The sequence below is a fragment of the Salvelinus namaycush genome, chromosome 4 (genome assembly GCF_016432855.1).
Source record: "Salvelinus namaycush isolate Seneca chromosome 4, SaNama_1.0, whole genome shotgun sequence".
Lineage (NCBI taxonomy): Eukaryota > Metazoa > Chordata > Actinopteri > Salmoniformes > Salmonidae > Salvelinus > Salvelinus namaycush.
In genome coordinates, this window is record NC_052310.1 from 81910647 (window position 1) to 81936089 (window position 25443).

General features: G+C 47.1%; 1 protein-coding gene across 1 annotated transcript in view; it reads left to right on the plus strand.

The window, feature by feature from the left end:
* Positions 1 to 25443, plus strand: part of LOC120046022 (dedicator of cytokinesis protein 1-like) — a 99825-nt gene that overhangs the window by 12854 nt on the left and 61528 nt on the right. Inside the window, exons 3-7 of the mRNA XM_038990935.1 lie at positions 13101 to 13159; positions 16387 to 16535; positions 21474 to 21559; positions 23949 to 24105; positions 24345 to 24385. Of these exons, the coding sequence (XP_038846863.1) occupies positions 13111 to 13159; positions 16387 to 16535; positions 21474 to 21559; positions 23949 to 24105; positions 24345 to 24385 (482 nt within the window). The 5' untranslated portion in view covers positions 13101 to 13110. The remainder of the gene's footprint in view (positions 1 to 13100; positions 13160 to 16386; positions 16536 to 21473; positions 21560 to 23948; positions 24106 to 24344; positions 24386 to 25443) is intronic.

Sequence of the window (25443 nt, forward strand, 5' to 3'; positions counted from 1 at the left end):
GAGAGACCAGGGGGATTACCATTCTGGATGGATAGAGGAACAGACCAGGGTGGATTACCATTCTGGATGGATAGAGGAAGAGACCAGGGGGATTACCATTCTGGATGGATAGAGGAAGAGACCAGGGTGGATTACCATTCTGGATGGATAGAGGAAGAGACCAGGGGGATTACCATTCTGGATGGATAGAGGAAGAGACCAGGGGGATTACCATTCTGGATGGATAGAGGAAGAGACCAGGGGGATTACCATTCTGGATGGATAGAGGAAGAGACCAGGGGGATTACCATTCTGGATGGATAGAGGGAGAGACCAGGGGGATTACCATTCTGAATGGATAGAGGAAGAGACCAGGGGGATTACCATTCTGGATGGATAGTGGAAGAGACCAGGGGGATTACCATTCTGGATGGATAGAGGAAGAGACCAGGGGGATTACCATTCTGGATGGATAGAGGAAGAGACCAGGGGGATTACCATTCTGGATGGATAGAGGAAGAGACCAGGGGGATTACCATTCTGGATGGATAGAGGAAGAGACCAGGGGGATTACCATTCTGGATGGATAGAGGGAGAGACCAGGGGGATTACCATTCTGGATGGATAGAGGAAGAGACCAGGGGGATTACCATTCTGGATGGATAGAGGAAGAGACCAGGGGGGATTACCATTCTGGATGGATAGAGGAACAGACCAGGGGGATTACCATTCTGGATGGATAGAGGGAGAGACCAGGGGGGATTACCATTCTGGATGGATAGAGGAAGAGACCAGGGGGATTACCATTCTGGATGGATAGAGGAACAGACCAGGGGGATTACCACTCTGGATGGATAGAGGGAGAGACCAGGGGGGATTACCATTCTGGATGGATAGAGGAAGAGACCAGGGGGATTACCACTCTGGATGGATAGAGGGAGAGACCAGGGGCTGGACTCCACTCCTCCTCTCCCTTTCTCTCTCTCTCTCATATTCTCTCTGTCTCTTCAGTTGATGTTCTTCCCTCTGATATCTAAACCTGTCATTAAAAGAAAGATGAGCACAGTGTCTGTGGTGGACTTTAAAGAAAGGAGAAATGGGGGATTCTCTTAGTAGTAGCTCCCCTTTCACTCTATCATACTCACACACTGTCCCTCTCTCTGTCGCTCTCTCGTTCTCTCTCTCTCTCTCTGATCTGCCACTCGCCTTCGCCACACCAATTATTATCTTCTGGGCTGGCAACACAGAACACAGAACACACACACACACACACACACACACCACACACCACACACCACACACCACACACACACACACACACACACACACACACACACACACACACACACACACACACACACAGAGTGTCAGAGCAGAAAGCAGGGGAGGGTGATGTCATGGTGAAGTGTGTTTGATCAGTGCTGTCTGATCCTAGAACAACTCCTACAGACTGTTGCATCATCTCTTGGTGATACACACACACACACACACACACACACACACACACACACAGTGTCAGAGCAGAGAGCAGGGGAGGGTGATGTCATGGTGAAGTGTGTTTGATCAGTGCTGTCTGATCCTAGAACAACTCCTACAGACTGTTGCATCATCTCTTGGTGATACACACACACACACACACACACACACACCACACACCACACACACACACACACACACACACACACACAGAGTGTCAGAGCAGAGAGCAGGGGAGGGTGATGTCATGGTGAAGTGTGTTTGATCAGTGCTGTCTGATCCTAGAACAACTCCTACAGACTGTTGCATCATCTCTTGGTGATACACACACACACACACACACACACATACACACACACACACACACACACACACACACACACACACACACACACACACACACACACACACACACACACACACACACACACACACACACACACACATACACACACACACACACACACACACACACACACACACACACACACACACACACACATACACACACATAGAGACACACACACATACACACACAGAGGATTGTTCAACGGTCTCCATGTCTTCATAACTAGGGTGGTTGCTATGTCTCAGGATTGTTCAACGGTGTGTCCTCTTGTTTCCTCCCTGGTCCTCCTGTCAGTGTCACTCTCCCCCTGTCCTCTCGTTTCCTGTTGGTCCTCCTTTCTCTCAGAGTTACTGTCAGTGTCACTCTCCTCCTGTCCTCTCGTTTCCTGTTGGTCCTCCCTTCTCTCAGAGTTACTGTCAGTGTCACTCTCCTCCTGTGTCCTCTCGTTTCCTCCCTTCTCTCAGAGTTACTGTCAGTGTCACTCTCCTCCTGTGTCCTCTCGTTTCCTCCCTTCTCTCAGAGTTACTGTCAGTGTCACTCTCCTCCTGTGTCCTCTCGTTTCCTGTTGGTCCTCCTTTCTCTCAGAGTTACTGTCAGTGTCACTCTCCCCCTGTGTCCTCCCTGGTCCTCCTTTCTCTCAGAGTTACTGTCAGTGTCACTCTCCTCCTGTCCTCTCGTTTCCTGTTGGTCCTCCTTTCTCTCAGAGTTACTGTCAGTGTCACTCTCCTCCTGTCCTCTCGTTTCCTCCCTTCTCTCAGAGTTACTGTCAGTGTCACTCTCCTCCTGTCCTCTCGTTTCCTGTTGGTCCTCCTTTCTCTCAGAGTTACTGTCAGTGTCACTCTCCTCCTGTCCTCTCGTTTCCTGTTGGTCCTCCCTTCTCTCAGAGTTACTGTCAGTGTCACTCTCCTCCTGTGTCCTCTCGTTTCCTCCTTTCTCTCAGAGTTACTGTCAGTGTCACTCTCCTCCTGTGTCCTCTCGTTTCCTCCCTGGTCCTCCCTTCTCTCAGAGTTACTGTCAGTGTCACTCTCCTCCTGTGTCCTCTCGTTTCCTCCCTGGTCCTCCCTTCTCTCAGAGTTACTGTCAGTGTCACTCTCCTCCTGTCCTCTCGTTTCCTGTTGGTCCTCCTTTCTCTCAGAGTTACTGTCAGTGTCACTCTCCCCCTGTGTCCTCCCTGGTCCTCCTTTCTCTCAGAGTTACTGTCAGTGTCACTCTCCTCCTGTGTCCTCTCGTTTCCTGTTGGTCCTCCTTTCTCTCAGAGTTACTGTCAGTGTCACTCTCCTCCTGTGTCCTCTCGTTTCCTGTTGGTCCTCCCTTCTCTCAGAGTTACTGTCAGTGTCACTCTCCTCCTGTGTCCTCTCGTTTCCTCCCTTCTCTCAGAGTTACTGTCAGTGTCACTCTCCTCCTGTGTCCTCTCGTTTCCTCCTTTCTCTCAGAGTTACTGTCAGTGTCACTCTCCTCCTGTGTCCTCTCGTTTCCTCCTTTCTCTCAGAGTTACTGTCAGTGTCACTCTCCTCCTGTGTCCTCTCGTTTCCTCCTGGTCCTCCCTTCTCTCAGAGTTACTGTCAGTGTCACTCTCCTCCTGTGTCCTCTCATTTCCTCCTGGTCCTCCTTTCTCTGAGTTACTGTCAGTTACTGTCAGTGTCACTCCTCCTCCTCCTCCTCCTCCTCCTCCTCCTCATCCTTAAAGGATTGTTTTATACTAAAACATACTGTATCGTAATCCACACAACAGGCATTGCTTTGAGTAAATTAAATAAATCCTGAATTCCACTCACCAAACCCTATCTTTGTTAATATAGAACAGGGTTATTCAACTCTGACCCTACGACGTCTGGAGCCTGCTGGTGCGCTGTTCTTCCCCGTTCATTTGTTTCTCTCATTAAACTACACAAAATAACCCATAACGACAAAGCAAAAACAGGTTTTTAGACATTTTTGCTAAATTATACAAAAATAATAATAAACAGAAATCACATTTACATAAGTATTCAGACCCTTTACTCAGTACTTTGTTGAAGCACCTTTGGCAGTAATTATAGTCTTGAGGGTTCAAGTCCGGGCTCTGGCTGGGTCACTCAAGGACATTCAGAGACTTGTCCCCGAAGCAGCTCCTGTGTTGTCTTGGCTGTGTGCTTAGGTCCGTTGTCCTGTTGGAAGGTCAACCTTCTCCCCAGTCTGAGGTCTTGAGCCATTCCATAAAAATGGAGCTCTATAGGAGAAAGCCCTGCCTCCAGCTGTCTGCTTATAAATTCTAGGGACAGTTAGGAGGCCTGTGTCTTGTGACCGTAGCGTACGGCAGGACCAAATCGGAAAGATAGGTAGGAGCAAGCCCATGTAATGCTTTGTAGGTTTGCAGTAAAACCTTGAAATTTGCCCTAGCCTTAACAGGAAGCCAGTGTAGAGAGGCTAGCACTGGAGCAGGTTTTCATTAAGGATCTCTCTGTACTTCGCTCCGTTCATCTTTCTCTGACTAGTCTCCCAGTCCCTGCTGCTGAAAAACATCCCCACAGCATTATGCTGCCACCACCATGCTTCACTGTAGGGATGTTTCCTGGTTTCATCCAGATGTGACTCTTGACATTGAGACCAAAGAGTTGAATCTTGGTTTCATCAGACCAGAGATTCTTGTTTCTCATGGTCTGAGAGTCTTTGGGTGCCGTTTGGCAAACTCCAAGCTGGCTGTGTCATGTGCCTTTCACTGAGGAGTGGCTTCTGTCTGACCACTCTACCATAAAGGCCTGATTGGTGGAGTGCTGCATAGATGGCTGTCCTTCTGGAAGGTTCTCTCATCTCCACAGAGGAACTCTAGAGCTCTGTCAGAGTGACCATTAGGTTCTTGGTCACCTCCCTGACCAAGGCCCTTCTCCCGTGATTGCTCAGTTTGACCCGGGCACCCAGCTCTAGGAAGAGTCTTGGTGGTTCCAAACATCTTCCATTTAAGAATAATGGAGGCCACTGTGTTTATGGGGACCTTCAATGCTGCAGACATTTTTTTGGTACCCTTCCCCAGATCTGTGCCTCAACACAATCCTGTCTTGGAGCTCTACGGACAATTCCTTCGACCTCATGTCTTGGTTTTTGCTCTGACACACACTGTTGACTGTGGGACCTTATATAGACAGGTACGTGCCTTTCCAAATCATGTCCAATCAATTGAAACTATCACAGGTGGACTCCAAGTTGTAGAAACATCTCAAGGATGATCAATGGAAACAGGACGCACCTGAGATCAATTTAGAGTGTCATAGCAAAGGGTCTGAATACTTATGTAAATGTCATATTTCCGTGTTTTATTGTTAATACATTTGCAACATCATTCATTGTCATTATGGGGTATTGTGATGTCATTATGGGGTATTGTGATGTCATTATGGGGTATTGTGATGTCATTATGGGGTATTGTGATGTCATTATGGGGTATTGTGAGTAGATTGCTGAGGATTTTGTTTTTCATACATTTTAGAATAAGGCGGCTGTGTAACGTAACAAAATGTGGGAAAAGTCAATGGGTCTGAATACTTTCCGAAGTCACTGTATGTGATTACCAAATCTGTTGGTCTGAGTGAGTCATGGTTATAGCTGTTTTTGGTCCCACTTTAAAAATCAAATGTATTTATGAAGCCCTTCTTACATCAGCAGATGTCACAAAGTGCTTATACAGAAACCCAGCCTAAAACCCCAAACAGCAAGCAATGCAGGTGTAGAAGCGCGGGGGGGGGGGATATCAACACCCCACCAACTTACTACCCTGAGTAGTAAGTGACTCAGCCCCTGTAATAGGGTCAGAGGCAGAGAATCCCAGTGGAGAGAGAGGAGGCGGCCAGGCAGAGACAGCAAGGGCAGTTCGTCATGCCAGTGCCTTGCCATCCACCTTCACACCCCTGGGCCATAGGGGTCTTTAGTACAGACTTAAAGGTCGAGACCGAGTCTACGTCTCTCACGTCGATAGGCAGACCATTCCATAAAAATGGAGCTCTATAGGAGAAAGCCCAGCCTCCAGCTGTTTGCTTAGAAATTCTGGAGACAGGAAGGAGGCCTGTGTCTTGTGACCGTACGTGTAGGTATGTAAAACCTTGAAATCAGCCCTAACCTTAACAGGAAGCCAGTGTAGAGAGGCTAGCACTGGACTAATATGATTGGATTTTGTGGTTCTAGTCAGGATTCTAGCAGCCGTGTTTTGAACTAGCTGATGCTTATGTAGTTCTTTATCCGGGTAGCCGGAGACTAGAGTGTTGCAGTAGTCTAATCTAGAAGTAGCCGGAGACTAGAGTGTTGCAGTAGTCTAATCTAGAAGTAGCCGGAGACTAGAGCATTGCAGTAGTCTAATCTAGAAGTAGCCAGAGACTAGAGCGTTGCAGTAGTCTAATCTAGAAGTGGCCGGAGACTAGAGCGTTGCAGTAGTCTAATCTAGAAGTAGCCGGAGACTAGAGCGTTGCAGTAGTCTAATCTAGAAGTAGCCAGACAGTGGAGCGTTGCAGTAGTCTAATCTAGAAGTAGTCAGAGACTAGAGCGTTGCAGTAGTCTAATCTAGAAGTAGCCGGAGACTAGAGCGTTGCAGTAGTCTAATCTAGAAGTAGCCGGAGACTAGAGCATTGCAGTAGTCTAATCTAGAAGTAGCCAGAGACTAGAGCGTTGCAGTAGTCTAATCTAGAAGTAGCCGGAGACTAGAGCGTTGCAGTAGTCTAATCTAGAAGTATCCAGAGACTAGAGCGTTGCAGTAGTCTAATCTAGAAGTAGCCGGAGACTAGAGCGTTGCAGTAGTCTAATCTAGAAGTAGCCAGAGACTAGAGCGTTGCAGTAGTCTAATCTAGAAGTAGCCAGACAGTAGAGCGTTGCAGTAGTCTAATCTAGAAGTAGCCGGAGACTAGAGCGTTGCAGTCGTCTAATCTAGAAGTAGCCAGACAGTAGAGCGTTGCAGTAGTCTAATCTAGAAGTAGCCAGACAGTAGAGCATTGCAGTAGTCTAATCTAGAAATAGCCGGAGACTAGAGCGTTGCAGTAGTCTAATCTAGAAGTAGCCGGAGACTAGAGCGTTGCAGTAGTCTAATCTAGAAGTAGCCAGAGACTAGAGCGTTGCAGTAGTCTAATCTAGAAGTAGCCGGAGACTAGAGCGTTGCAGTGGTCTAATCTAGAAGTAGCCAGAGACTAGAGCGTTGCAGTAGTCTAATCTAGAAGTAGCCGGAGACTAGAGCGTTGCAGTGGTCTAATCTAGAAGTAGCCAGAGACTAGAGCGTTGCAGTAGTCTAATCTAGAAGTAGCCGGAGACTAGAGCGTTGCAGTAGTCTAATCTAGAAGTAGCCGGAGACTAGAGCATTGCAGAAGTCTAATCTAGAAATAGCCGTAGACTAGAGCGTTGCAGTAGTCTAATCTAGAAGTAGCCAGAGACTAGAGCGTTGCAGTAGTCTAATCTAGAAGTAGTCAGAGACTAGAGTGTTGCAGTAGTCTAATCTAGAAGTAGCCAGAGACTAGAGCGTTGCAGTAGTCTAATCTAGAAGTAGCCAGAGACTAGAGCGTTGCAGTAGTCTAATCTAGAAGTAGTCAGAGACTAGAGTGTTGCAGTAGTCTAATCTAGAAGTAGCCAGAGACTAGAGCGTTGCAGTAGTCCAATCTAGAAATAGCCGTAGACTAGAGCGTTGCAGTAGTCTAATCTAGAAGTAGCCAGAGACTAGAGCGTTGTAGTAGTCTAATCTAGAAGTAGCCGGAGACTAGAGCGTTGCAGTAGTCTAATCTAGAAGTAGCCAGAGACTAGAGCGTTGCAGTAGTCTAATCTAGAAGTAGCCAGAGACTAGAGCGTTGCAGTAGTCTAATCTAGAAGTAGTCAGAGACTAGAGTGTTGCAGTAGTCTAATCTAGAAGTAGCCGTAGACTAGAGCGTTGCAGTAGTCTAATCTAGAAGTAGCCGGAGACTAGAGCGTTGCAGTGGTCTAATCTAGAAGTAGCCGGAGACTAGAGCGTTGCAGTAGTCTAATCTAGAAGTAGCCAGAGACTAGAGCGTTGCGGTAGTCTAATCTAGAAGTAGCCAGAGACTAGAGCGTTGCAGTAGTCTAATCTAGAAGTAGCCATAGACTAGAGCGTTGCAGTAGTCTAATCTAGAAGTAGCCAGAGACTAGAGCGTTGCAGTAGTCTAATCTAGAAGTAGCCGGAGACTAGAGCGTTGCAGTAGTCTAATCTAGAAGTAGCCAGAGACTAGAGCGTTGCAGTAGTCTAATCTAGAAGTAGCCGGAGACTAGAGTGTTGCAGTAGTCTAATCTAGAAGTAGCCGGAGACTAGAGCGTTGCAGTAGTCTAATCTAGAAGTAGCCAGAGACTAGAGCGTTGCAGTAGTCTAATCTAGAAGTAGCCGGAGACTAGAGCGTTGCAGTAGTCTAATCTAGAAGTAGCCGGAGACTAGAGCGTTGCAGTAGTCTAACCTAGAAGTAGCCAGAGACTAGAGCGTTGCAGTAGTCTAATCTAGAAGTAGCCAGAGACTAGAGCATTGCAGTAGTCTAATCTAGAAGTAGCCGGAGACTAGTGTTGCAGTAGTCTAATCTAGAAGTAGCCGGAGACTAGAGCGTTGCAGTAGTCTAATCTAGAAGCAGCCAGAGACTAGAGCGTTGCAGTAGTCTAATCTAGAAGTAGCCAGAGACTAGAGCATTGCAGTAGTCTAATCTAGAAGTAGCCAGAGACTAGAGCGTTGCAGTAGTCTAATCTAGAAGTAGCCAGAGACTAGAGCGTTGCAGTAGTCTAATCTAGAAGTAGCCAGAGACTAGAGCGTTGCAGTAGTCTAATCTAGAAGTAGCCGGAGACTAGAGCGTTGCAGTAGTCTAATCTAGAAGTAGCCGGAGACTAGAGCGTTGCAGTAGTCTAATCTAGAAGTAGCCGGAGACTAGTGTTGCAGTAGTCTAATCTAGAAGTAGCCGGAGACTAGAGCGTTGCAGTAGTCTAATCTAGAAGTAGCCAGAGACTAGAGCGTTGCAGTAGTCTAATCTAGAAGTAGCCAGAGACTAGAGCATTGCAGTAGTCTAATCTAGAAGTAGCCAGAGACTAGAGCGTTGTAGTAGTCTAATCTAGAAGTAGCCGGAGACTAGAGCGTTGCAGTAGTCTAATCTAGAAGTAGCCGGAGACTAGAGCGTTGCAGTAGTCTAATCTAGAAGTAGCCAGAGACTAGAGCGTTGCAGTAGTCTAATCTAGAAGTAGCCAGAGACTAGAGCGTTGCAGTAGTCTAATCTAGAAGTAGCCGGAGACTAGAGCGTTGCAGTAGTCTAATCTAGAAGTAGCCGGAGACTAGTGTTGCAGTAGTCTAATCTAGAAGTAGCCAGAGAGTCCATGACAGTTAACCATGTTGGACTGGTCACTAGTACATGACAGTAAACCATGTTGGACTGGTCACTAGTACATGACAGTAAACCATGTTGGACTGGTCACTAGTAGAGGACAGTTAACCATGTTGGACTGGTCACTAGTACATGACAGTAAACCATATTGGACTGGTCACTAGTCCATGACAGTAAACCATGTTGGACTGGTCACTAGTCCATGACAGTAAACCATGTTGGACTGGTCACTAGTGACATGACAGTAAACCATGTTGGACTGGTCACTAGTACATGACAGTAAACCATGTTGAACTGGTCACTAGTCAGTGACAGTAAACCATGTTGGACTGGTCACTAGTGACATGACAGTTAACCATGTTGGACTGGTCACTAGTGACATGACAGTAAACCATGTTGGACTGGTCACTAGTGACATGACAGTAAACCATGTTGGACTGGTCACTAGTACATGACAGTAAACCATGTTGGACTGGTCACTAGTACATGACAGTAAACCATGTTGGACTGGTCACTAGTACATGACAGTAAACCATGTTGGACTGGTCACTAGTACATGACAGTTAACCATGTTGGACTGGTCACTAGTACATGACAGTAAACCATGTTGGACTGGTCACTAGTCCATGACAGTAAACCATGTTGGACTGGTCACTAGTGACATGACAGTAAACCATGTTGGATTGGTCACTAGTCCATGACAGTAAACCATGTTGGACTGGTCACTAGTACATGACAGTAAACCATGTTGGACTGGTCACTAGTACATGACAGTAAACCATGTTGGACTGGTCACTAGTGACAGGACAGTTAACCATGTTGGACTGGTCACTAGTACACGACAGTAAACCATGTTGGACTGGTCACTAGTACATGACAGTTAACCATGTTGGACTGGTCACTAGTACACGACAGTTAACCATGTTGGACTGGTCACTAGTCCATGACAGTAAACCATGTTGGACTGGTCACTAGTCCATGACAGTTAACCATGTTGGACTGGTCACTAGTACATGACAGTTAACTATGTTGGACTGGTCACTAGTACATGACAGTAAACCATGTTGGACTGGTCACTAGTCCATGACAGTTAACCATGTTGGACTGGTCACTAGTAGAGGACAGTAAACCATGTTGGACTGGTCACTAGTACATGACCGTTAACCATGTTGGACTGGTCACTAGTCCATGACAGTAAACCATGTTGGACTGGTCACTAGTACATGACAGTAAACCATGTTGGACTGGTCACTAGTCCATGACAGTAAACCATGTTGGACTGGTCACTAGTACATGACAGTAAACCATGTTGGACTGGTCACTAGTGACAGGACAGTTAACCATGTTGGACTGGTCACTAGTACATGACAGTAAACCATGTTGGACTGGTCACTAGTACAGGACAGTTAACCATGTTGGACTGGTCACTAGTACACAACAGTTAACCATGTTGGACTGGTCACTAGTACATGACAGTAAACCATGTTGGACTGGTCACTAGTACATGACAGTAAACCATGTTGGACTGGTCACTAGTACATGACAGTTAACCATGTTGGACTGGTCACTAGTACATGACAGTAAACCATGTTGGACTGGTCACTAGTCCATGACAGTAAACCATGTTGGACTGGTCACTAGTGACATGACAGTTAACCATGTTGGACTGGTCACTAGTAGAGGACAGTTAACCATGTTGGACTGGTCACTAGTACATGACAGTAAACCATATTGGACTGGTCACTAGTCCATGACAGTAAACCATGTTGGACTGGTCACTAGTCCATGACAGTAAACCATGTTGGACTGGTCACTAGTGACATGACAGTAAACCATGTTGGACTGGTCACTAGTACATGACAGTAAACCATGTTGAACTGGTCACTAGTCAGTGACAGTAAACCATGTTGGACTGGTCACTAGTGACATGACAGTTAACCATGTTGGACTGGTCACTAGTGACATGACAGTAAACCATGTTGGACTGGTCACTAGTGACATGACAGTAAACCATGTTGGACTGGTCACTAGTACATGACAGTAAACCATGTTGGACTGGTCACTAGTACATGACAGTAAACCATGTTGGACTGGTCACTAGTACATGACAGTAAACCATGTTGGACTGGTCACTAGTACATGACAGTTAACCATGTTGGACTGGTCACTAGTACATGACAGTAAACCATGTTGGACTGGTCACTAGTCCATGACAGTAAACCATGTTGGACTGGTCACTAGTGACATGACAGTAAACCATGTTGGATTGGTCACTAGTCCATGACAGTAAACCATGTTGGACTGGTCACTAGTACATGACAGTAAACCATGTTGGACTGGTCACTAGTGACAGGACAGTAAACCATGTTGGACTGGTCACTAGTACATGACAGTAAACCATGTTGGACTGGTCACTAGTGACAGGACAGTAAACCATGTTGGACTGGTCACTAGTACACGACAGTAAACCATGTTGGACTGGTCACTAGTACATGACAGTTAACCATGTTGGACTGGTCACTAGTACACGACAGTTAACCATGTTGGACTGGTCACTAGTCCATGACAGTAAACCATGTTGGACTGGTCACTAGTCCATGACAGTTAACCATGTTGGACTGGTCACTAGTACATGACAGTAAACCATGTTGGACTGGTCACTAGTCCATGACAGTTAACCATGTTGGACTGGTCACTAGTAGAGGACAGTAAACCATGTTGGACTGGTCACTAGTACATGACCGTTAACCATGTTGGACTGGTCACTAGTCCATGACAGTAAACCATGTTGGACTGGTCACTAGTACATGACAGTAAACCATGTTGGACTGGTCACTAGTCCATGACAGTAAACCATGTTGGACTGGTCACTAGTACATGACAGTAAACCATGTTGGACTGGTCACTAGTGACAGGACAGTTAACCATGTTGGACTGGTCACTAGTACATGACAGTAAACCATGTTGGACTGGTCACTAGTACAGGACAGTTAACCATGTTGGACTGGTCACTAGTACACAACAGTTAACCATGTTGGACTGGTCACTAGTACATGACAGTAAACCATGTTGGACTGGTCACTAGTACATGACAGTAAACCATGTTGGACTGGTCACTAGTACATGACAGTTAACCATGTTGGACTGGTCACTAGTACATGACAGTAAACCATGTTGGACTGGTCACTAGTCCATGAACAGTTAAACCATGTTGGACTGGTCACTAGTCCATGACAGTAAACCATGTTGGACTGGTCACTAGTCCATGACAGTTAACCATGTTGGACTGGTCACTAGTACATGACAGTTAACCATGTTGGACTGGTCACTAGTACATGACAGTAAACCATGTTGGACTGGTCACTAGTACATGACCGTTAACCATGTTGGACTGGTCACTAGTCCATGACAGTAAACCATGTTGGACTGGTCACTAGTACAGGACAGTTAACCATGTTGGACTGGTCACTAGTACAGGACAGTTAACCATGTTGGACTGGCCACTAGTACATGACAGTAAACCATGTTGGACTGGTCACTAGTACATGACAGTAAACCATGTTGGACTGGTCACTAGTACAGGACAGTTAACCATGTTGGACTGGTCACTAGTACAGGACAGTTAACCATGTTGGACTGGTCACTAGTACATGACAGTAAACCATGTTGGACTGGTCACTAGTACATGACAGTTAACCATGTTGGACTGGTCACTAGTCCATGACAGTAAACCATGTTGGACTGGTCACTAGTCCATGACAGTTAACCATGTTGGACTGGTCACTAGTCCATGACAGTTAACCATGTTGGACTGGTCACTAGTCCATGACAGTAAACCATGTTGGACTGGTCACTAGTGCAGGACAGTTAACCATGTTGGACTGGTCACTAGTACATGACAGTAAACCATGTTGGACTGGTCACTAGTACAGGACAGTGGTTGACATCAGTGTATGTAAATGCATGTGTGTTTCTGTGTGTTTCAGGTACCAGGACATGAGAAGACACATTGGCTTTGAGATCAGAGACATGTGGTATAATCTAGGTATGAATCATCTATTTCATATTCTTCATATGCATTCAATTAACATATGTGACCGACCGGCTCCATTCAGTCTTATGTAGCAACATTTCAGATGGTGTTTTTTAAAAGTAGAGACTCTTTGCTACAAAATGGTAGATTATACACAACTGTTCAGGAACAATGAGACAGTAATTCTGCTTTGAAAGTTGATAAATGTGTAACCCCACTTTTTGAGAAAATGGCCCTTGAATGTCTTGGTACTACTACTGGAGAGCTCTTCTTTGTCTACAGACCATTCAGCATCGTTCACACCCTCTTAAGCCTTAGCCCCACCCATCTCTTTTAAGGATTCACATGTGAGGCCATGTGCTAAACAGAGTGAGTAACGATAGTTTAGTAAACAACCAAAGATTTCAAGACTATAGGCTGGTTTATACTACATATATCAACATGTCTGTAAACAGTTGTCGCAGTGACATCATGAACATTAAACTTATCGTTATGAAAAAGTATAACAAAAACGACAGGCTGCATGACATCAGCTTGGTGGTCCAAAATGTATAACATTAAGTTAGCTGGCTAGCTAACATTAAGTTAGCTGTATAAACGATAAGTTAGCTGGCTAGCTAACATTAAGTTAGCTGTATAAATGTTAAGTTAGCTGGCTAGCCAGTTGAAATAATTACCATATCATATAGCTGACAATGTCTTCACTTTAGCTAATTTGTATTCATTATTACAGGAAAATAAACTCACATCACTCAAAATTTGAAATTGTGTTTTTTTACATTTGATAAAAGTAGAGAATCAGAGCTACAAAATGGTATATCATAGACTTCATTTGAGGAACAACGGGAAAGTAATTTTCCTTTGAAAGTTGATGAACTTGTAAACTCACTTTTTGAGAAAATCGCCTTTTAATGTTTTGGTATCTAGCGAAGAGCTCCTCTTTGTCTACACCCATTCAGAATCGTTCATAACCTCTTAAGCTTTAGCCCCACCCATCTCGTTTCGATCTCGGAGCGCACACTCAACGGGTGTTGTACACACGTAACGTTAGCTAACGAGCCATCCAGCTAACGTTAGTTAAACAACAATTAACAGTGCCAACAATGCCACAGTGCTGGGAGCTAACCAACCATGTTCAATGTTAGCTAGCTAACATTAGGCTCTAAGTAGAACAGCAAACGGCTCTGGGAAACTAATAGTAACGTTAGCTAGGGAGCCAGCCAGCTAACATTAGCTAGCTAGCTAACAGTACACTTTAGCTTGAAATGAAACCACTTCCTGTCAAAATTAGAAACGTGTAATATATAAAAATGTAGCTATCTAACGCTAGACTATCTTACCTGTATACACCATCATGCATGATGGACGCGTCTCCCTGTCAGGAATGCCATGCCACGGTTGCCCTTAGTTTGAAGATGTAATCCGGAGACAGGTGTTTTCTCCATCTCTTTAGCTATCAGACTCTAATTCCACTGATTTAAAAACCCAGTCCTCCAGAAAGTGGAGAGCAACTAACATATCACCAGTCAACTAACATATCACCGTGCAACTAACATATCACCAGTCAACTAACATATCACCGTTCAACTAACATATCACTGTTCAACTAACATATCACTGTTCAACTAACATATCACCAGTCAACTAACATATCACCATTCAACTAACATATCACCAGGCAACTAACATATCACCAGTCAACTAACATATCACCGTTCAACTAACATATCACCGTTCAACTAACATATCACCGTTCAACTAACATATCACCGTTCAACTAACATATCACCGTTCAACTAACATATCACCGTTCAACTAACATATCACCGTTCAACTAACATATCACCAGTCAACTAACATATCACCAGTCAACTAACATATCACCAGTCAACTAACATATCACCGTTCAACTAACATATCACCGTTCAACTAACATATCACCAGTCAACTAACATATCACCATTCAACTACCATATCACCATTCAACTACCATATCACCATTCAACTACCATATCACCATTCAACTACCATATCACCATTCAACTACCATATCACCAGTCAACTAACATATCACCATTCAACTAACATATCACCATTCAACTAACATATCACCATTCAACTAACATATCACCATTCAACTAACATATCACCATTCAACTAACATATCACCGTTCAACTAACATATCACCGTTCAACTAACATATCACCGTTCAACTAACATATCACCGTTCAACTAACATATCACCGTTCAACTAACATATCACCGTTCAACTAACATATCACCAGTCAACTAACATATCACCAGTCAACTAACATATCACCAGTCAACTAACATATCACCATTCAACTAACATATCACCATTCAACTAACATATCACCATTCAACTAACATATCACCGTTCAACTAACATATCACCGTTCAACTACCATATCACCAGTCAACTAACATATCACCAGTCAACTAACATATCACCAGTCAACTAACATATCACCAGTCAACTAACATATCACCATTCAACTAACATATCACCAGTCAACTAACATATCACCAGTCAACTAACATATCACCATTCAACTAACATATCACCATTCAACTAACATATCACCATTCAACTAACATATCACCGTTCAACTAACATATCACCGTTCAACTAACATTCACCGTTCAACTAACATATCAACCCGTTATCATGGCCTTGTAAGCATCATGCTCTACAATGTGTGTTTAATTATTTAACCTTTATTTAACTAGACAAGTCAGTTAAGAACAAACTCATATTTACAATGACGGCCTACCGGGGTTAACTGCCTTGTTCAGGGGCAGAACAACAGATCTTTACCTTGTCAGCTCGGGGATTCGATCCAGTAACCTTTTGTTTACTGGCCCAACGCTCTAACCACTAGGCTACCCCCCCCCCCTCTAACCACTAGGCTACCTGCCTCTAACCACTAGGCTACCCCCCCCCCTCTGTCCACTAGGCTACCCCCCCCTCTAACCACTAGGCTACCTACCCCCCCTCTGTCCACTAGGCTACCCCCCCCCCCCTCTAACCACTAGGCTACCCCCCCCTCTAACCACTAGGCTACCTGCCCCCCCTCTGTCCACTAGGCTACCCCTAGTGGGGGGGGCCCCCCCCCTCTAACCACTAGGCTACCTGCCCCCCCACCCCTCTAACCACTAGGCTCCCTGCCACCTCTGCAGGAGCTAAGATAGTTGATGAAGTTGTATCTCTCCCCAGGTCCACACAAGATCAAGTTCATCCCAGAGATGGTGGGTCCCATCCTAGAGATGACTCTGGTCCCAGAGATAGAGCTGAGGAAAGCTACCATCCCCATCTTCTTCGACATGATGCAGTGTGAATTCCACTTCACATGCAGCTTCCAACGGGTCAGTATCAGTCAGCCAGTCAATCAGCCAGTCAATCGGTCAATCAATCGGTCAATCAATCGGCCAGTCAATCGGCCAGTCAATCGGCCAGTCAATCGGCCAGTCAATCGGCCAGTCAATCAGCCAGTCAGTCAGCCAGTCAATCAGCCAGTCAGTAAATCAGCCAGTCAATCTGTCAATCAATCAGCCAGTCAGTCAGCCAGTCAGTCGGCCAGTCAATCAGCCAGTCAGTCAGCCAGTCAGTCAGTCAATCAATCAGTCAGTCAATCGGTCAGTCAGTCAATCAGCCAGTCAGCCAGTCAGTCAATCGGCCAGTCAGTCAATCAGCCAGTCAATCAGCCAGTCAATCGGTCAATCAGCCAGTCAGTCAATCAGCCAGTCAATCGGCCAGTCAATCGGCCAGTCAATCAATCGTCAGTCAATCAGCCAGTCAATCGGTCAGTCAGTATATTAATCAATCAGTCAGATCTACCAATCAATCAGATGTATTGATAAAGCCCTTTTTACATCAGCAGTTTCTACCAGAAGGGTTTACAATAACCCCACGTTGACCCCAAAGAGTAAGCAGAAGCACAGCGTCAAGGACGGGTGTAGAAATACAGGCTGTCTCCCATATCCTCCCAGCCAGTGTAGAAGTACAGGCTGTCTCCCAGATCCTCCCAGTCAGTGTAGAAGTACAGGCTGTCTCCCGAATCCTCCCAGCCAGTGTAGAAGTACAGGCTGTCTCCCAAATCCTCCCAGTCAGTGTAGACGTACAGGCTGTCTCCCAGATCCTCCCAGCCAGTGTAGAAGTACAGGCTGTCTCCCAAATCCTCCCAGCCAGTGTAGAAGTACAGGCTGTCTCCCAAATCCTCCCAGCCAGTGTAGAAGTACAGGCTGTCTCCCAAATCCTCCCAGCCAGTATAGAAGTACAGGCTGTCTCCCAGATCCTCCCAGCCAGTGTAGAAGTACAGGATGTCTCCCAAATCCTCCCAGCCAGTATAGAAGTACAGGCTGTCTCCCAGATCCTCCCAGTCAGTGTAGAAGTACAGGCTGTCTCCCAGATCCTCCCAGCCAGTGTAGAATTACAAGCTGTCTCCCAGATCCTCCCAGTCAGTGTAGAATTACAAGCTGTCTCCCAGATCCTCCCAGCCAGTGTAGAATTACAAGCTGTCTCCCAGATCCTCCCAGTCAGTGTAGAAGTACAGGCTGTCTCCCAAATCCTCCCAGCCAGTGTAGAAGTACAGGCTGTCTCCCAAATCCTCCCAGTCAGTGTAGACGTACAGGCTGTCTCCCAGATCCTCCCAGCCAGTGTAGAAGTACAGGCTGTCTCCCAAATCCTCCCAGCCAGTGTAGAAGTACAGGCTGTCTCCCAAATCCTCCCAGCCAGTGTAGAAGTACAGGCTGTCTCCCAAATCCTCCCAGCCAGTATAGAAGTACAGGCTGTCTCCCAGATCCTCCCAGCCAGTGTAGAAGTACAGGATGTCTCCCAAATCCTCCCAGCCAGTATAGAAGTACAGGCTGTCTCCCAGATCCTCCCAGTCAGTGTAGAAGTACAGGCTGTCTCCCAGATCCTCCCAGCCAGTGTAGAATTACAAGCTGTCTCCCAGATCCTCCCAGCCAGTGTAGAATTACAAGCTGTCTCCCAGATCCTCCCAGTCAGTGTAGAAGTACAGGCTGTCTCCCAAATCCTCCCAGTCAGTATAGAAGTATGGGCTGTCTCCCAGATCCTCCCAGCCAGTGTAGAAGTACAGGCTGTCTCCCGAATCCTCCCAGCCAGTATAGAAGTACAGGCTGTCTCCCAGATCCTCCCAGTCAGTGTAGAAGTAAAGGCTGTCTCCCAAATCCTCCCAGTCAGTGTAGAAGTAAAGGCTGTCTCCCAAATCCTCCCAGTCAGTATAGAAGTACAGGCTGTCTCCCATATCCTCACAGCGAGTGTAGAAGTACAGGCTGTCTCCCAGATCCTCCCAGCCAGTGTAGAAGTACAGGCTGTCTCCCAGATCCTCCCAGCCAGTGTAGAATTACAAGCTGTCTCCCAGATCCTCCCAGTCAGTGTAGAAGTACAGGCTGTCTCCCAGATCATCCCAGCCAGTGTAGAAGTACAGGCTGTCTCCCGAATCCTCCCAGCCAGTATAGAAGTACAGGCTGTGTCCCAGATCCTCCCAGTCAGTGTAGAAGTACAGGCTGTCTCCCAAATCCTCCCAGCCAGTGTAGAAGTACAGGCTGTCTCCCAAATCCTCCCAGCCAGTGTAGAAGTACAGGCTGTCTCCCAAATCCTCCCAGCCAGTGTAGAAGTACAGGCTGTCTCCCAGATCCTCCCAGTCAGTGTAGAAGTACAGGCTGTCTCCCGAATCCTCCCAGCCAGTGTAGAAGTACAGGCTGTCTCCCAAATCCTCCCAGTCAGTGTAGATGTACAGGCTGTCTCCCAGATCCTCCCAGCCAGTGTAGAAGTACAGGCTGTCTCCCAAATCCTCCCAGCCAGTGTAGAAGTACAGGCTGTCTCCCAAATCCTCCCAGCCAGTATAGAAGTACAGGCTGTCTCCCAGATCCTCCCAGTCAGTGTAGAAGTACAGGCTGTCTCCCAGATCCTCCCAGCCAGTGTAGAATTACAAGCTGTCTCCCAGATCCTCCCAGTCAGTGTAGAAGTACAAGCTGTCTCCCAGATCCTCCCAGCCAGTGTAGAAGTACAGGCTGTCTCCCAGATCCTCCCAGCCAGTGTAGAAGTACAGGCTGTCTCCCGAATCCTCCCAGCCAGTATAGAAGTACAGGCTGTGTCCCAGATCCTCCCAGTCAGTGTAGAAGTACAGGCTGTCTCCCAAATCCTCCCAGCCAGTGTAGAAGTACAGGCTGTCTCCCAAATCCTCCCAGCCAGTGTAGAAGTACAGGCTGTCTCCCAAATCCTCCCAGCCAGTGTAGAAGTACAGGGTGTCTCCCAGATCCTCCCAGTCAGTGTAGAAGTACAGGCTGTCTCCCAGATCCTCCCAGCCAGTGTAGAAGTACAGGCTGTCTCCCAGATCCTCCCAGCCAGTGTAGAATTACAAGCTGTCTCCCAGATCCTCCCAGCCAGTATAGAAGTACAGGCTGTCTCCCAGATCCTCCCAGCCAGTATAGAAGTACAGGCTGTCTCCCATATCCTCACAGCCAGTGTAGAAGTACAGGCTGTCTCCCAGATCCTCCCAGTCAGTATAGAAGTACAGGCTGTCTCCCAGATCCTCCCAGCCAGTGTAGAAGTACAGGCTGTCTCCCGAATCCTCCCAGCCAGTATAGAAGTACAGGCTGTCTCCCAGATATTCCCAGTCAGTGTAGAAGTAAAGGCTGTCTCCCAAATCCTCCCAGTCAGTGTAGAAGTAAAGGCTGTCTCCCAAATCCTCCCAGTCAGTATAGAAGTACAGGCTGTCTCCCATATCCTCACAGCGAGTGTAGAAGTACAGGCTGTCTCCCAGATCCTCTCAGCCAGTGTAGAAGTACAGGCTGTCTCACAGATCCTCCCAGCCAGTGTAGAATTACAAGCTGTCTCCCAGATCCTCCCAGCCAGTGTAGAAGTACAGGCTGTCTCCCAGATCCTCCCAGCCAGTGTAGAAGTACAGGCTGTCTCCCGAATCCTCCCAGCCAGTATAGAAGTACAGGCTGTCTCCCAGATCCTCCCAGTCAGTGTAGAAGTAAAGGCTGTCTCCCAAATCCTCCCAGTCAGTGTAGAAGTAAAGGCTGTCTCACAAATCCTCCCAGTCAGTATAGAAGTACAGGCTGTCTCCCAGATCCTCCCAGTCAGTGTAGAAGTAAAGGCTGTCTCCCAAATCCTCCCAGTCAGTATAGAAGTACAGGCTGTCTCCCAAATCATGTTAGAGTTGGGAGTGAAGGGGAGCCCTGGTAATACAGTTAGTGTCAGGCAGTCAGGACCCGACTCTTTGGGAATGACTACATCCTCTTATATCCCCTCTACACTAAAATAGGATCAATTTCAATCTGCATCCCAAATGGCACCCTATTCCCTATATAGTGCACTACTTTAGACCAGGACCTCTAGTGTAGTAGTGCACTACTTTAGACCAGGACCTCTAGGGTAGTAGTGCACTACTTTAGACCAGGACCTCTAGGGTAGTAGTGCACTACTTTAGACCAGGCCCTATATAGGGAATAGGGAGCCATTTGGGACGTATACAAATGTCTTTCTAGTCTGCATTGTAAAAGTTAGCAGAGAGAGTTGCCTCTCTTCCTCCAGAGCGAGAAGTCTCTCCTGACTGACGCAGCAGCAGCAGCAGCACATCAAACAGGCAGTTCACGTTGGAGCAAACGGTCCCACGATAAGTGGATGTGCCGGCTTACCTTCCTTCTGTCGTCTTTCTGAGAAGAAGAAGAAGGAGAGAGAGAGAGGGAGGAAGGGAACAAGAGGAGGTGCTTTCTGCTGTTGCCATGCTCCCCGCTCAGCTGGGAAGAAGGGAGTGAAAGAGAGAGAGAGAATATTAGAGGATGTGTCTTCCTGTCATGGCCTTGCTCCACTTGCTCCCTGCTCAGCCGTAGCCAATCACAGGCAGATAAAGAGAAGTTAGTGAGAGTCATCAGACTGATAATGAAGTGATTTAATATGAGCTCACAGTCCACCAGGCTGAAAGAGAGGTGATTAAACCAAGAGGAGAGGTCCTCTCAACCAGGAGAGAGAGAAGAGACAGGGAGGAGGAGAGACAGGGTGGAGGACAGAGAGGGTGGGAAAGAGAGGAAGAGAGTGGGGGGAAAGGAGAGAGACGAGACAGGGAGGAGGAGAGACAGAGAGGGATAGAGAGGGGGAAAGAGAGGGATAGAGAGGGGGGAAAGAGAGAGAGAGAGAAAGAAAGAGAAGCGAGGGAGGAGGAGAGGGAAAGAGGAGAGAGAGAGTGAGGGAGGCAGAAAGAGGGAGACAGGATAGAGACTAATGAATAGAAAAATGAGCTCTGCTGATTATGAATGGCTGCTTTCTAATTGCAGTTTGAGAATGAGATCATCACCAAACTGGATCACGAGGTGGAGGGGGGCAGAGGAGATGAGCAGTACAAAGTCCTCTTCCACAAGATGTGAGTGATGCTGTCTGTCTGTCTGTCTGTCTGTCTGTCTGTCTGTCTGTCTGTCTGCCTGTCTCTCTCTCTGTCTGTCTGTCTGTCTGTCTGTCTGTCTGTCTGTCTGTCTGTCTGTCTGTCTGTCTGTCTGTCTGTCTGTCTGTCTGTCTGTCTGTCTCTGTCTTGCCTCTGTCTGTCTGTCTGTGTCTTGTCTGTCTCTGTCTTGTCTGTCTGTCTGTCTGTCTGTCTGCTGCCTGCCTGCCTGCCTGCCTGCCTGCCTGCCTGCCTGCCTGTCTGTCTGTCTGTCTGTCTGTGTGTGTGGCTACCTGCCTGTGTCTGTCTGTCTGTCTGTCTGTTGTCCTGCCTGCCTGCTGTCTTCTGCCTGTCTGCTCTGCCTGCCTGTCTGCCTGTCTGTCTGTCTGTCTGTCTGTCTGTCTGTCTGCCTGTCCTGTCTGTCTGTCTGTCTGTCTGTCTGTCTGTCTGTCTGTCTGTCTGTCTGTCTGCCTGTCCTGTCTGTCTGTCTGTCTGTCTGTCTGTCTGTCTGCCTGTCTGTCTGTCTGTCTGTCTGTCTGTCTGTCTGTCTGTCTGTCTGTATGGCCTGTATGGCCTGTATGGCCTGTCTGCCTGTCTGCCTGTCTGTCTGGTCTGTCTGGTCTGTCTGGCCTGTATGGCCTGTATGGCCTGTATGGCCTGTCTGGCCTGTCTGTCTGTCTGTCTGTCTGTCTGTCTGTCTGTATGGCCTGTATGGCCTGTATGGCCTGTCTGGCCTGTCTGCCTGTCTGCCTGTCTGTCTGGTCTGTCTGGTCTGTCTGTCTGTCTGGCCTGTATGGCCTGTATGGCCGTCTGCCTGTCTGCCTGTCTGTCTGTCTGCCTGTCTTGTCTGTCTGCCTGTCTTGTCTGTCTGCCTGTCTTGTCTGCCTGTCTGTCTGTCTGCATGTCTGTCTGTCTGCATGTCTGTCTGTCTGCCTGTCTGTCTGTCTGTCTGTCTGTCTGTCTGCATGTCTTGTCTGTCTGTCTGTCTGCCTGTCTGTCTGTCTGTCTGTCTGTCTGTCTGCCTGTCTTGTCTGCCTGTCTGTCTGTCTGCATGTCTGTCTGTCTGCATGTCTGTCTGTCTGCCTGTCTGTCTGTCTGTCTGTCTGTCTGCATGTCTTGTCTGTCTGTCTGTCTGCCTGTCTGTCTGTCTGTCTGTCTGTCTGTCTGTCCTCTCTCCTCGTCTCTCTCAATGTAATTGAAGGGCTGTATTGACATAGGAAACATATGTTTACATTGCCAAAGCAAGTGAAATAGATAATAAACCAAAGTGAGATGAACAGGGGAAACATTAGTTTAATATTACACTCACAAAGGTTTTAAAAGAATATAGACATTTCAAATGTGATATTATTGGCCATGTACGGTGGTGTAACAATGTGCAAGTAGTTGAAAGGTAAAATAAATAAACAGATTGTATTAGGTTGTATTCAAAATGATGTTTGTGCTCCACTGGTTGCCCTGTTCTCATGGCAACGGGTCACAAACAGATATGAGAGTTTATTCATGTTTGATTTGTTTTTGAATTCTTAGTGTGTCTGAGTGATCTGAGGGAAATATGTGTCTCTAATATGGTCATACATTGGGCAGGAGGTTAGGAAGTGCAGCTCAGTTTCCACCTCATTTTGTGGGCAGTGTGCACATAGCCTGTCTTCTCTCGAGAACCAGGTCTGTCTACGGCGGCCTTTCTCAATAGCAAGGCTATGCTCACTGAGTCTGTACATAGTCAAAGCTTTCCTTAAGTTTGGGTCAGTCACAGTGGTCAGGTATTCTGCCACTGTGTACTTTCTGTTTAGGGCCAAATATCATTCTAGTTTGCTGTTTTTTTTGTTAATTCTTTCCAATGTGTCAAGTAATTATCTTTTTGTAATTATCTTCTCTTTCTCCCCCCCCCCTCCTTTCTCCCCCTCTCCTCTCTCCCTCTCCCCCATCTCTCCCCTTCCTCTCTCCCTCCCTCTCCCTCTCTCCCCTCTCCCTTCTCCTCTCTCCCCTCTCCTCTCTCCCTCTCCCCCCTCTCTCCCCTTCCTCTCTCCCCCTCACCTCTCCCCCCTCTCCCCTCTCTCCCCTTCCTCTATCCCCCTCCTCCTCTCTCCCCTCTCCTTCCTCTCTCCCCCTCACCTCTCTCCCTCCTCTCTCCCCTCTCTCTCCCTTACTTCTCTCCCTCTCCCCCCTCTCTCCCCTTCCCTCTCTCACCCTACCTCTCCCCCCTCTCTCCCTTCCTCTCTCCCCCTCACCTCTCTCCCTCACCTCTCTCCCCTCTCTCTCCCTCCTCTTCCCTTACTTCTCTCCCCTCTCTCCCCCTTATCTCTCTCCCTCCCCTCTCTCTCCCCCTCTCTCTCCCTCCCCTCTCCCCTCCCTCCCCTCTCTCTCTCCCCAGTCTGTTGGAACACTGCAGAAAACACAAGTACCTGTCTAAGAGTGGGGAGATCTTTGTGAGCCTGGTGGTTCGTCTGTTGGAGAGACTCCTGGACTACAGGACCATCATGCACGATGAGAACAAGGAGAACCGGATGAGCTGTACTGTCAACGTGCTGGTAGGACAGAGACACACTGTTCTATGTTCCGATCCGTTGTGGACAGATGTCTGGCTGCGTCCTGCTGCGATGCCCAGCTTACCTGTCGTATTGTGATTGACAGGTTACTTTCCAACTGTTGGAAAGACATTTGAGATTTTAAACACCGGCTGCATAACATTCATGATTTGTATTGGTTAGCGATTTGTTGTCGCTATTTCACTGTCGTAGTTAAACCTTTTCAATGGTTTCATCCTCAGAACTTCTACAAGGAGATAGAGAGAGAGGAGATGTACATCAGGTAGGAAGACGTCTTCATCATCATCTTCCTCAACTACACTTTTCTGTTGTTCTATTGTACTCAGTCCCTCTGTGAAGTCAAGGACAGGTGTTTTTGTACTCAGTCCCTCTGTGAAGTCAAGGTCAGGTGTTTTTGTACTCAGTCCCTCTGTGAAGTCAAGGCCATGTGTTTTTGTACAGTCCCTCTGTGAGTCAAGGTCAGGTTTTTTGTACTCAGTCCCTCTGTGAAGTCAAGGTCAGGTGTTTTTGTACTCAGTCCCTCTGTGAAGTCAAGGTCAGGTGTTTTTGTACTCAGTCCCTCTGTGAAGTCAAGGTCAGGTGTTTTTGTACTCAGTCCCTCTGTGAAGTCAAGGTCAGGTGTTTTTGTACTCAGTCCCTCTGTGAAGTCAAGGCCAGGTGTTTTTGTACTCAGTCCCTCTGAAGTCGAGGTCAGGTGTTTTTGTACTCAGTCCCTCTGTGAAGTCAAGGCCAGGTGTTTTTGTACTCAGTCCCTCTGTGAAGTCAAGGCCAGGTGTTTTTGTACTCAGTCCCTCTGTGAAGTCAAGGCCAGGTGTTTTTGTACTCAGTCCCTCTGTGAAGTCAAGGCCAGGTGTTTTTGTACTCAGTCCCTCTGTGAGGTCAAGGCCAGGTGTTTTTGTACTCAGTCCCTCTGTGAAGTCAAGGCCAGGTGTTTTTGTACTCAGTCCCTCTGTGAAGTCAAGGCCAGGTGTTTTTGTACTCAGTCCCAGGTGTTTTTGCTATCTTCCCTGACTGACAATGAATAACTGCATATCACAATAGGAGGTTTTCTCTTTTACTGGTGATACATTCAGTGGTCAATACATCTGAATATTTATATACCCAAGCTTTGTCTCAAATGTCTGTGTGGTTTTCTGTAAATCACATTCCCTGCTTTTCCATCAGTCAGCCCTAGCAGTCCATCAGTCTGCCCTAGTGGTCCGTCAGTCTGCCCTAGCGGTCCGTCAGTCAGCCCTAGCGGTCTGTCAGTCAGCCCTAGCGGTCTGTCAGTCAGCCCTAGCGGTCTGTCAGTCAGCCCTAGCGGTCTGTCAGTCAGTCAGC